Genomic DNA, 12,867 nt, shown 5'->3' on the forward strand with positions numbered 1-12,867 from the left:
CGAATACAAGCTGAGCGGGACTAAACCCGAGAGACTCTTGAATAGTTTCTCTCACCGCTAATAGTACCAATGGAACGCCCTCATCCCAGTCTTTGCAGGTATCCGCACAGTATTTCTTTAACATAGACTTGAGCGTCTGGTGAAATCGCTCGAGAGCACCTTGACTTTGTGGGTGATAAGCACTTGATACTCGGTGGGTGATAGACAATGATTTTAGAACTTGAGCAAACATTTTTGACATAAAATTTGATCCTTGGTCAGTTTGTATGATTTTTGGTAAGCCGAATGTGGAGAAAAATTTAATCAATGATTTGATTATAAGAGGAGCTGTAATTCTGCGAAGCGGTATTGCCTCGGGAAATCGAGTAGCAGTACACATTATTGTTAGTAAAAATTGATTACCTGTTTTGGTTTTAGGTAATGGACCCACACAATCAATAATTACATGTTCAAATGGCTCTCCTATGACTGGGATGGGAAAGAGAGGAGCAGGTGGAATTACCTGGTTTGGCTTCCCCATGCATTGGCACGTATGGCAGGTGCGACAAAACTGCACGACGTCCTTCTTTAAACAAGGCCAAAAGAAATGTTTAAGTATCCGATTGTATGTTTTCGTGATACCTAAATGACCTGACATCACATGATCGTGTGCTAGACATAATACATGTTGGCGGTAAGCGGAGGGAACGACAATTTGATAGACATGATTCCAATCAGCATCAGTCTCAATATTAGAGCACCACTTGCGCATCAACAAGCCATTTTCAACGAAATACGCAATTTGCTTTTTATCAATCTGATCTGAATCAACAACAGAGTCGAAACACTTTACCAAAGAATCATCATCTTTCTGCGCAGCAATAATCTGCTGACGAGTAACGGGCAAACTCAGAGCATCACCATCAAAATTAAAATATTCTGATTTTTCCTGTTGTTTCTGTGTAGCTGTTTTGTCTGGAGGAGAAACTACATTCTCAGAAAATACTGGCGCAATAAAAGAGTCTGATAAATCAACTGAATCATCTTTCCGTGACATGGCGCGCGTCATTACGCACGCTGGGAAAGTATCTGGGTGATTTACTGATAATTCGTCTGGACAATAGGTAAGATTGGGGTGATCAGTAACTTCTAAAATAGGCATTACTTTACCACCGGCCAAATCATTACCTAGAATAAATGAAACTCCTTTAACAGGAAGAGAAGGACGAATGCCGACTGACACAAACCCAGTGAACAAATCGCACTGTAAATGAACGCGATATAGTGGCACATTTACAAAACCCATCTCAATGCCTTGGACTAAAATATTAGATCCACAAGATGAGTGTTCAGGCAGAGATAATGCATTTTCTACCATGAACGAGTGAGAAGCGCCTGTATCACGCAGCAGTACAATCTCACACTGATCTTCAGGGTTGCCAGATAATGAAATTAGACCCCTGAGCAAGAACGGTGTGTAGCTCGGATCAGTGCTCTCATCATTGCTGTTGGTTGTAATAGATTTTGCAAAACCAACACTTTTAGATGGCTGTGGCGGATTTTTTCGCTTCAGCGTGGAACATTCAGATAATTTGTGCCCTTTCTTGTGGCAGTAGTAACACTCTATTGCCTCTTTAGGTCGGGAAGTAGCAGTCGGAATACGTGGAAAATTCACAGACTGAACAGTGGGATTTTTATCTGATCGGACTGGATAGAACACATTTTTGTGCGTAAGCACAAACTCATCTGCCAACACAGCTGCCTGTGACAACGACATAACTTTTTGTTCGTTAAGGTATACCACCACACGTTCAGGCAATCTATCTTTAAATTCTTCAAGCAAAATTAATTCTCTTAACGAATTAAAGTCAGTTGCCTTACTTGCATTACACCATTTATCAAAAAGAACGCCTTTTTCTCGCGCGTACTCAACAAACGTCTGGCTAGAAAGCTTTTTGTGATTTCTAAATTTCTGTCTGTATGCTTCAGGTACGAGTTCATAAGCGCGGAGGATTGCTGATTTAGCAGTATCATAATTAAGGCTGTCCTCTAAGGACAGTGTAGCAAATACCTCCTGTGCCTTTCCAACCAATTTGCACTGGAGAAGAAGGGACCATGAATCTTTAGGCCAGCGAAAAGAAGCCGCTATGCGCTCGAAAGCGCTAAAATATGTATCGACTTCGGATTCCCTAAATATTGGTACGAGAGATACATATTTGCTTATATCGAAGGTGGTTGAGGTTGGATCGCCCACCGGAGCAACAGAGGTCTCAGCACGGGTGGATTGCGCAGCCACTTTAGGAGGAGTTTTTAAAGCCTCCAACTCCAGCTGACGCAGCTTCACCTCTTTTTCGGCCGTAACTTCAAGCCGGCGGATTTCGAGTCTCAGTTCCATCTCAGCCTGTCGCGCTTGTGCCCTTTCCTGTGCCTCAAACTGTAAACGGGCCAGGCGGACTTTTAAACGTCCATCCTCTTTAGACCCAGAATAAACGGGGGAAAACGGATCGAAAGGTGACAGTGTTGGCTTGCCTTCAGTGAGCGCAGCCGCAGCACCGCTTTCATTTCGCCCTTCATCCGGCTCATCTGCACTTGAGCTTTGCGCGCCAGCACCAAGAAACTCGGTTTCTTCCTCTTCCACAACAGGCATTATGAGAACCTTTAATTCAACCAACCTTTCGTATAAGGCACTCTTAATATTTTTCTTAAGAGCTTGTTTTACCACTGAAATTTTGAAATGGTCCGCTATCTGTATTAAATCATCTTTTCTACAGCGGTCGAATTGTTCTACGGTTGGATTATTAATAAATGTCTGTAAATCAAACAATGCCATCCTGTTTATTTACTTATACCAGAAACAAAACAGAGAGAAGTGTGTGTGTGTGTGTGCGCGTGTTTACCTGAGCAGCGCGTTCCACGGGTCGGGCCTACAGTGGGCCTTTGTAAATTAGCAGGTTGCTTTCACACTCAAACTATAAATACAAACAATTTTAATTGTTTAAAAATGGGTTAAATGATCCCGTGACGAGCCCCCAAAAATGTTACAAACCCCTGATGTTAGTCTAGGGTGTGGGGTTTGACATTTATTTAATTAAAATATATTTGTATAAACAGTGAATGAGTGGAAAGACAACCAAAGTGATGCCAAAAAAAATGTGTGCTTTTATTTACAATCCCAAAGTGAACAACAACAACGAATTAATCAAAAATAAAGAAAAAGTAAGTAAAGCAAAAATATATTATTTACAATATGTACAACACTGAAACAAATAAAGACGGGGAAAACAAGAGAGCTGGCAGAAGGGACGCGGGCGGCGCTAAAGAAATGAAAAGAACAAAACCCAAACTAAATCTAACTTCCCAGAAGCATCTAGCTAACTAACTATGTGAAAAACAGTATAATTAACACACGAAGATCTTCCGAGCCCTAACTATCTACTCTATCTATCTATTCAAAAAGTACAAGGAGTGGCGCTCGCCCCTAACCTAGTGTACTAGACAGCAGAGCAGTCCTGAGTGTTGCGAAATGTATGTCACGTGACCTTTTTACCTGTCCGCTTCGTCCAAGCCTCGTAAACAACGATAAACTAAGAACAATGTACGAATAACGGACGGATAACGTGCACACAGAAACAAGCAACAACAAAACACAGTTAGACGGGGTAATTTCTAAACGCACGCGGTAAATACAAACAAAGCGACGAAACAGCGAAAGAGACAAATGCAAGCAAGAAAGCAAGAACGAGCGAGTGGTCTGGCGCGCGCTTTTAAGACGGGTGGTCTTTGCTCATTGGATGTGACGTAAGAGTGACGTAACCGGGGAGGAATGACTGACAGCTGAATGGACCAATGAACAGAACCTGAGAATACATGAGAGCAGATACGGGAGAACAGAGCGAGAGAGAGAGAGAGAGGGAAAAAACACAGAGAAAACAGAGCACAAAAAACACAAATACATAACAAACACGAGCGGTAGCAGGGTCAGTAGCAGTGAAAATGAAAGTACCCGCCCCATGACGCCATTTAGCGGACCTAGTTGAAAACCAGACAGATCAGGCAGCATAATACATAGAGTGGAGCAAAGCGTATCAAATGATCGGTTGTTAAAAGGGGAAAAAAGAAAAAATAGATTAACTATATTAATTTATATTAGACACACATCTGGTGCTTGTATTTGCTCCTGCTATACGTCCAAAACTTCACACATTGGGTTAAATTAGGCTTTACAGTTTCCATGTTCAGTCCTTTACTTCTACTGTATCTTTTTAAGAAAAAGTCAGCAGCATTACAACATGTCATTCAATCAGAAGACAAAGCCAAAGCTGAGCTGACAGCCAATATTTCCTAGGCTCAGCAAAACTTACAAAAAATACTTCTGTATTCCTGCAAGTACAATATTAACACAAATGTTTCTTATTCAAATCTTCATCAACGCTATTTAACTCGTGAATTTGTTAATATGACATGGCCATTTAAAATACAATGTTCCTTAACCAGATGGTTTTTCAAGTTACTTTTAAAGAGAATGTTACTTCAGTCATGTTGTTGTAATGTTTGAGAAGACTAGTAACAATAAAGAAAAAATCGAAATCATGAATCGGTCAAATTTTATAAAAAACCTAGACTTTTGTTTTCTATTCATATTTTAAATTTTTTGCCAGAAAAACTAACATGTTGACTTTGTCCGTTATAAGTGAAGACCTAATTGAGGTAATAATGTTTCCAGCAATACACGTCAGACGGTGTGCTTGTAGCGCAAATGCACAGATACTTTTTCACAACCGTGCAAAAGATAGTTTCTTGCTTCTGTTCCACCACACGATTTCTCGAAAAGCAGGTTTCTCTACACTGCGGAGTGGAGCGTTCTTAACTAGGTTACCAATGTTTCTACATTTCTCATCAATGTCTTCCATTTATCACTTTCTCTTTTGTATCTGGCCATTTTTGTAAATGCCTCTGCGATACCTGGCTGACTAGCTTAGCGTTTGTGTTTAGAAGACTGGAGTTGATTGTACATTACTTTTTTTCCCCCTTGCCGCCATCAATCGCCACTGGCTTGCATGGTTCAGGACCTGTGAAGTTGCGCATCAATGGATTTTCTCTTCAGTGTTTGGACTCTCAGCAGTGATTATTAATCAAAAAAAAAAAAAAATACAAAAAGCTTAATCCTAATTATTTGGTTCCCCTTTCTAGGTCGGCACAAATCCAAAATGTTCCCAGATGTGAGATTTCGTTTTCTAACAATATTCATGGTTGAACTAGAACCTGCTGAATCTCGCCTAATGTTATATTCTAAGATAAATGTAATACTTGGCAACATAACGGTAATTTATGTTTTAAAGTGCGTGACGTCACATACTACTGCTGGTGGCAATGGTGACGCAGTTGTCACTATGACCGTCACAGCCCTGAACCCAATGTAGTATGAAGTTGTGGACGTGCATCGCAGAGCTGGTGCAGATACAACAAATACAAACATTTAAGTGTCTTAAGTTGTGTATTTTTCTAATGTTAATAATTAATGCGTTTTAATTCACTCTTTCATGCTGCTCTAACACTGCAAGACAAATGCAACACTTAAAATCCTACATGACTTCACACTTTACTAAGTCACGTCTGTGTCGATCAACTCTTTCTCAACATGTATAAAGGACGTAAAAACCTGCCATGTGGATCTAGTTTGGTTTAAACACGAAATGAGGCGAGGGCTGTAGTAGTGAAAAGTGAAAGTACCCGTCCCTATTATGTCAGCACTATACCTGGTTAAAACCAATTTTCATTAAAGGGGTGGTCCATAATGTAATTTTAAGGCTTGGTTGTGTTAATAAGATGCAAAGCAATGTGTGTTCATGTTTCACTAGAAGAAAATCACGTTTTTTTTTTCTTTCCATAAATCTCACTTTGATTATATACAGCTACTGTCACATTTCCCAGTTCCTTTGAAAGCCCACCCTCAAGTGACAAGTGACAAGTGATTGGTCATGTGTCATAATGTGCTGTGATTTGCGTATCAGCTCCACGTCATGACCGTACAAGCACACGCTTTTTGTGTATACAGACATTCAACCACATACACTCTCTAAAATAAAATCTGACTAGAGTCTGTAACGAGTGAAAAATGGGGTGTGGCTCCTTTAAGAGAGATCACCATTGTGTGTGTGTGTGTGTGTGTGTGTGTGTGTGTGTGTGTGTGTGTGTGTGTGCGCGTTTGCGTGCGTGCGCGTGTGTGCGTGTGTGCGTGTGTGTGTGTGTGTGTGTGTGTGTGTGTGTGTGTGTGTGTGTGTGTGTAGACGCGTGTAACATGGGAAGCGCATGTGCGCGGGACCGATGTTTATTTTTCTTTTTTTCTGATACTTGGATTAAGTTATTGTTTTGTAATATACATTGACGCTGTTGACATTTCACTATACGAAAGTGTATGCGACAAATAAAGGCCTGATTTGATTTGAAAGCTGTGTTTTGTCAAATCATGCTTGCCATGTATTATATAATTCTCTGAGACATAATTAATAATCTGTAAGCACTTCTGTCTTTGTGTCGTGTCCTTTGGAAGCCCCAATACAGAAACAGACGAAGCTCTGTGGAAAAGCAGCGTTTGGATGGCATTTTAGCTCCCTCTGCTGTAACATTAAAGTGCCTCTGGACACACCCCTTAGCTGCGCAGTGTGCATGGTAAAAGTATATCTGTGATTTTGTATTCCCCAAAATTCATTCAATGTAGGCTTTGCTAAGCTAACTCTTTAAAAACCAAGGTCACCTTTTGCATTGAACTTTGAGAATATTACATTTAGAGATGCTGTTTATGTTCTGTAAGGTCCAGCCAGTTGGTCCAATGACGGTATCCAATGGTGGATGAAGGTTCACTGCATGTTCGGTCTTTCCAGTGCACAATGTTGATTTATATTAAACTTAACTCATATCTGACTCCAATTTTAGTATGAGATGGTTTAGAATATTAATATATTTATCCTCGTTTTATCTGACTCCATTTATAAAACATTGATAAGATTATTTTGTTTCCTTTCACATTATTTTAGATTATGATTGAATATTCTTTTGATTTGTTATTATACCTTATTCTCATTTACTCAGATTCCGATAGCATCTCGAGTCTTGCACCGGCCGGGTATACAATCTCTTAATACAAGCTTGTCAGTCTTGGTCATTAAACAGAGGCGATTAACCACTCTCCTAAAAAGGCAGAACACTACTTACTCAATTTAGGAGATTTTTATGTGGTCCCCATAGATCTGTTATCTACTTAATCAAGACAAAGTATTTTAATAATAATCGCACAGGATTATAAATTTGTAGATGAAGGCCTAAATATCCACATTTAAAGTAGTTTCAACAATATTTTGTTGTTCTAAATAGAAAACCCATAGTTGGCCTTTTGCAGTCTACGTATACATAAAATAATGCCAATTTGCTAGTCGGATCTCTAACAACATTGTTTAACGTGCCACGCTGCTCCGTCTAACATGTTTTAGTCCGTTACTAACCTGTACAGTGGCTTGTAGTGCTATGGACAACAACATTTATCAGTGATAATAACACGAGGTTTGAATAATTCAAATCATAATTTATTAGTCAGGTAAATATATTATGCCAAATTCAATCAGTCAATTCATAAACGATCAATACAGAACATTAAATTATCAAAGATAAATCCAAGATTAAAAGATGCATTCCTGACTTTTCACATAACGTGTAAATTTTACATAACGTGGAGCCTGGGCTCCATGTTATGGGCTGATCTGGGTAAGCAGAATCGCGCTGAGTTTTTCTTAGACCTTACCTTAAATAATCCAAGAATTCCCTCAAGGAAGGGTGTGTGTGTGTGTGTAAAAAGTCACACCCTTCACAGTGGTTCAAAAGATGCCTGAAGTTATATATTTATTGTTCTGATTATGTCTATTTCTGAGAGAATGAGACCATTGTACCAATCGCACTGAGACATTTCAAATGATATCAAACATGATAGTTAAAGTCAGTTTGGTTAGTCTTAAACATTGAAATGACCATATGTGTGAGTTGGGGGGATGAAGCTGAGTCTCAGCATAGTCAGATGCAAATGCAGCAGGAACTGGTTTTTCACGCATTCCCCCCTGGTGGGTTGTGGAGTCCATTGGCCCTGTCTTCAGCTCATGTTTTGAATTGTCAAAGATATCAGAATATTTGTAATATTTCAATTCTTACAGTTCACATAGCTACATTACACATGAACTAAAGTTTAAAATATGATATTGTTTGGAACCACCCCTTTAAAGTGGAATCCAATGTACAAAATAATGTAAACTTGACAGTGCTTAATTTTTCCTTTAAATATCAGTAGTATACTTTCACAGTTATATTTAAGTACTATTTTAGTAAAACTATGCTTTTAAATAGTATTTAACTTTAACATATTTTATATCATTAAATATGCGATTTGCATTGCTGTTTCTTAGATTCCAAGGGCAGCATGATCAGCTGCTGTTTTAACTTTTGGTTCAACTTAACTTTGGAGAATGTTGTTTCGTTTTCAGCAGGTTAACACAAAGTTGCATATGCATCTATTTATCATGAATGTAATGTTGGAAAATGAGTGATTAAGCACATAAATACACTTTGACCAGTTCATTAATTCAATTGAATAAGCATAATTAAACACTTTGACCATTTTATATGTGATTTATTAATCCATGTGGCTCATTTCAGTAGTAGTTCAGTGCATTTGTGCTAAGTTTAGTTCCATCATGCAGCAGACCATCATTTTCAAGACTGATTATTAAGGATAAGGTTCAAGGATGTGACTGATACTGCATCCATGCATAGAGACTAACATTATTTTAAATTCTTTCTCCAAGCTTGAAGCAGGGCAAAGTTATAGAAGTTTTGCACACAGTCTGTCACAGAGCACACAGGCTTTGTGACCTTCCTTGGTTTGCCCTGTTTGTCAGCAACATGAGCCAAATAATTCCATAATTCACTTTGCGAATCAACTGTCCACAAGCTGTGGGAGGTCAGTGCATTTTATTGTCACTTTGAAAATAGGAGAGAGGAAAAGCACAGCTTAACTCAGTGGGCCAAAGAAGCAGCATGCTGTCTCCTATTGACGAGCACTTTGTAGAGAGTCAACGGATCGTTCCAGAACCGAACAAGCCACAGACCATGTTATCCTTAAAAGATTGGTTGGTGCCTAAATGTCTGAGCTTTGATTTCATTTTCAAAGCAATCCACAGGCACCCAGCAAAAGGCAATCCACAGGATAACTAGCCAGTCAACATCACAGTTGCGTGTTAATAAACTTTACACCTTAAAACAATAAGAGGCTCTACAATCAAAAACCCACCAAACCGGTTTTTGAGAAGTACCTTTTGGTTTGCGTGCCCTTTGGCATCTGCAAGGAATACATATTCTCAGGCAGACACAGAAGCGATTAGAAACGCTTCCAGAGTTTAATGGACATACAGTAAAACTGTGTTTATTTGAGTAATGTATGTTTGCTTTATGTTTCTGTAGGTTTTTGTGTGTACATGTTCCATGTGTTTAACAAAACTGTTATGGATAGTTATTGAGTAATAGCCCTCAGTGACAAATGAAATCTACAGAATGTTTATGAAATACTTCATGTTTGGTATTGATTGAAAGCTAGGAACATTTCAAATGCATTGGTTTATATGAAGAAACCATACTATGAAAAGTGTCCATGTTATGAGACTTTATTTTAACCACTATGCTATCAAAGCAGCACCGACACAATTTGTCAACCCGGCCTTCTAGAGGGCAGAAATGGGGTGTGACTCCACCCCGCACCTTCTCTGATTGGACAAGTATTGTGTAGACCCAGCCTCTACCAAAGCCTATAAAACTTTGAACAAAGGAATTTCATCGTCGTCTTTTGCCGGTCATCTTTGCCAGTCGTCACCGCCGTCGCTGCCCGGACGTCGCTCTTCTCGTGCTGTGGCCGTTACATCGCCTCGCCGGAAGCCTCGTTACATCACGGAGCAGACCGCGACCTTCACTTGCTGCCGGCTCGACCCCCGATCTGCTTGTGCAACCGCTTCAACAACAAGCCATTGGGTCAACACATCCAAACTCTGAAACTCATCCTAAATACAGGAACCCAGGAAGGACTTCGAACGCCGCCTTGTCCAACATCTGTATCCCTAGCAACCGACTAAGGAAACCCCTCTTCACCGACAAGGGAATTCCATCACGTCACTGAAGTTGCTACGCTGACCAATCAGCTTCGCCGGGATTTCCCTTTGGACCAGTCAAGGAAACCAAAATTACAGCAGAACGCAAGTAGCACAAACAAGGTTTCTACCCATTACTGAATCTGGTGTGAATGATGTTTAAGTAGTAAAGAATAGCAAAATTCTCTGCTTTTATGGTTTCTCTCAGGTTGCAATGCTAAGAACTTAGCAAAGGCTAGAAGTTAAATCCACTCAGTCAAAACTCTCCTCAAACTGCTTGTGCGTGTGTGTATGTATGTGCGTTTGTTTGTTGTACGTAGATTAGTACTTTGTGTTATAGAGTAGCAATAAACTTCTGTTTCGTTTTAAGATCCGTGTTGGTGTGTTGTGTGCTTTATAAGTTAATGCCTCAGCTTCAGATACTGCTACCTTGCTTATTAAATAATTAGATACTGTTTTTATATTGTTATTGTTGGCCACGTAATAATATAATACAGGATTGCTTTACACTAAAACATTCTATTTGCTGGACAAATGCTTAAGTTAAGTGTAAGCTTTAAATAATTCTATGTGAATCATGTTCGAATCTTTGATTCGAATCCCCAAAGTTTAAACATGATTTAAACCAAAGAGCTGATTCTTACAACTTGTAAATTCAGTTGTCACTTAAAAGTACTGGTACTAATAAAATGAGAAATCGTATAATTTTGTGAGAAAAGGTATCGCGATACCTTTTTAATATGGTTATATCATGTTACACTAGTTTACAGTAGGTCCTCTTTCATCGGTTGCATACTTACTACCACCTAAACTACTTACATTTTGTTGATTTCTGGATTTAATGGATCTTGTCCTTGGTGACACACAAAATTCTCACCTTGAACACATTGGCCAAAAAAAAAAAAAAGGCTTTCGCTATATATCGGTCAACCACTAGTCAATTAAATCTTGCCTGCCTAACTTTGGAGAATGTTCCAAAATTTGAAATATTGTTGTGGCTTTTTCTTCTTTTCTTGATCTGGGTTAAGCGGCTTTGACATAAACCACATAAAAAAACACTATAGAAATAAAGATGAAATTGCAGTGGTCTACATGGAACACACACACACACACACACACAAACACACACACACACACACACACACACACACACACACACACACACACACACACACACACACACACACACAAACACACACACACACACACACAAACTTTTCTACTCAGAAATAAAAGCTTTCTGTACAGTTGTCTTTTCCAAAAAGCAAGTACTGCACAAATTTTCTAATTCTTGTAGACTTTTTGTTGTTGCATTAGTAGTCAAAAAAGACATAAATAAATGACAGAAATGTAATTAGGACACAATTTTAAAAATTTAACTTTCCAGTTATGTGTTTTGGTTAACACCTTGATCATGCTGTCTGTCTTCTACAGATGTGACCAGTGTCATGGAATATAATGAAAGACTTGCACGTTTTCGCCAAGGTCACGTCAACCCATTTGACAGGGATGAGATCGACAGCCAAACTGAGGGGAAGGATCCTCCTAAAGATGGTGTGTCAACTTTGTTTTAATTATATACAATACCAGTCAGAGGTTAGGGATTAGTAAGACTTTGATGATTTTAATAGAAGCCCATTCTGCTCATTTAAGGCTGGATTTGTTTGATCAGATATACAATATAAAAATTATGCTATTGTAAAGTATTACAAATTAAAATAACTTTTGTCTTATTGAATGTAGTCCAATATATAATGTATTCCTGTGATTTGAAGCCTGTAAATTTCCTGCATCATAGTCTTCAGCGCCACATTTAAATGTTAGACTGTCAAAAATGTGTACTGAAGTAAAAGTAGGCAACTTAAAGAAGAATGACAACCCTTTATGAATCATTTATTAAGCATTAGCAAATAGCTAATTCATTATCTGTTAAGCATTATATCTACATTAATAGACGTTAGTAAGCAAATGCTGTATTTTTAACTAATAAGCACTTTTATAAAGTTCTTAATGATTGTGTTTTCATACTTTGATAATGATTATTCTATTATTACTTAAGTATTACATTATTTACAAACTAGTTATTAAAGAATAGTTGATGCTATTTTAAGATCATTCAGAATGTGTAAGTAAACGATTAATAAACTATTCAAATTAACATTTATTTATCTTATTATTCAAGCATATGCTAATAGCTAATAGATTTTTTTGCTAATTTCATTTACAGATTAATGCTTGTTTTACAGAAATATTCACTTAATTTTGACAATTTAAATAAGATAACAATATTTTTGCTTGTCTAGAAAAAGCTGCTTGATTTAAAAATATTAAGGTATTTGGACTAGAAACAAGATCAAAACTCTGTGAAAATGTAATTTTTTGCAGTGAACATATGTTGATCAAAACCTTATCATTTTGGTTAAATACCATACTGTAGGGGTCACCAATCTCATTCCTAGAGGTCCGGTGCCTTGCAGGGTTTAGCTCCAACTTACCTCAACACACCTGACTGGGTGTTTAAAGTATACCTAGTGAGATGAATTAATGTGAATATAAATCAAACTTCACCTCAGTAAAGCTGGTTAGGCAGAAGAGGGCTATTTACTTGTGTTTTGTTATTAAGCTATAAATAAAAGTTAGATCAAAAAAAGGAGTGCTAAAAATTGAAATATGCTATCATATTTTCATATTACATTTATGTTTACTTTAC

General features: G+C 38.2%; 1 protein-coding gene and 2 long non-coding RNA genes across 12 annotated transcripts in view; 1 reads left to right on the top strand and 2 right to left on the bottom strand.

Moving 5' to 3' along the window:
- The window catches only part of LOC137488296 (uncharacterized), a 724,224-nt gene that overhangs the window by 527,207 nt on the left and 184,150 nt on the right, over window positions 1–12,867 (bottom strand). The gene's annotated exons all lie outside the window — the stretch shown is intronic.
- def8 (differentially expressed in FDCP 8 homolog) overlaps window positions 1–12,867 on the top strand; it is a 181,020-nt gene that overhangs the window by 23,668 nt on the left and 144,485 nt on the right. For 7 of the 10 annotated variants that reach the window (NM_001328206.1, XM_087291915.1, XM_087291920.1 and 4 more), the window contains exon 2: window positions 11,592–11,711. The exons of the other annotated variants lie outside the window; for them this stretch is intronic. In NM_001328206.1, coding sequence (NP_001315135.1) covers window positions 11,606–11,711 — 106 coding nt within the window. In that variant the 5' untranslated portion in view covers window positions 11,592–11,605. The remainder of the gene's footprint in view (window positions 1–11,591; window positions 11,712–12,867) is intronic. 10 annotated transcript variants of the gene reach the window in all.
- On the bottom strand, window positions 4,530–11,314 carry LOC147832861 (uncharacterized). The gene is made up of 4 exons (XR_015515050.1): window positions 10,802–11,314; window positions 8,176–9,080; window positions 5,295–6,783; window positions 4,530–5,213 (listed from the first exon to the last, which is right to left on the bottom strand). It is a non-coding gene; the product is annotated as an uncharacterized LOC147832861 (long non-coding RNA).

Source organism: Danio rerio, chromosome 18 (genome assembly GCF_052040795.2).
Source record: "Danio rerio strain M-AB ecotype USA chromosome 18, GRCz13ab, whole genome shotgun sequence".
Classification (NCBI taxonomy): domain Eukaryota; kingdom Metazoa; phylum Chordata; class Actinopteri; order Cypriniformes; family Danionidae; genus Danio; species Danio rerio.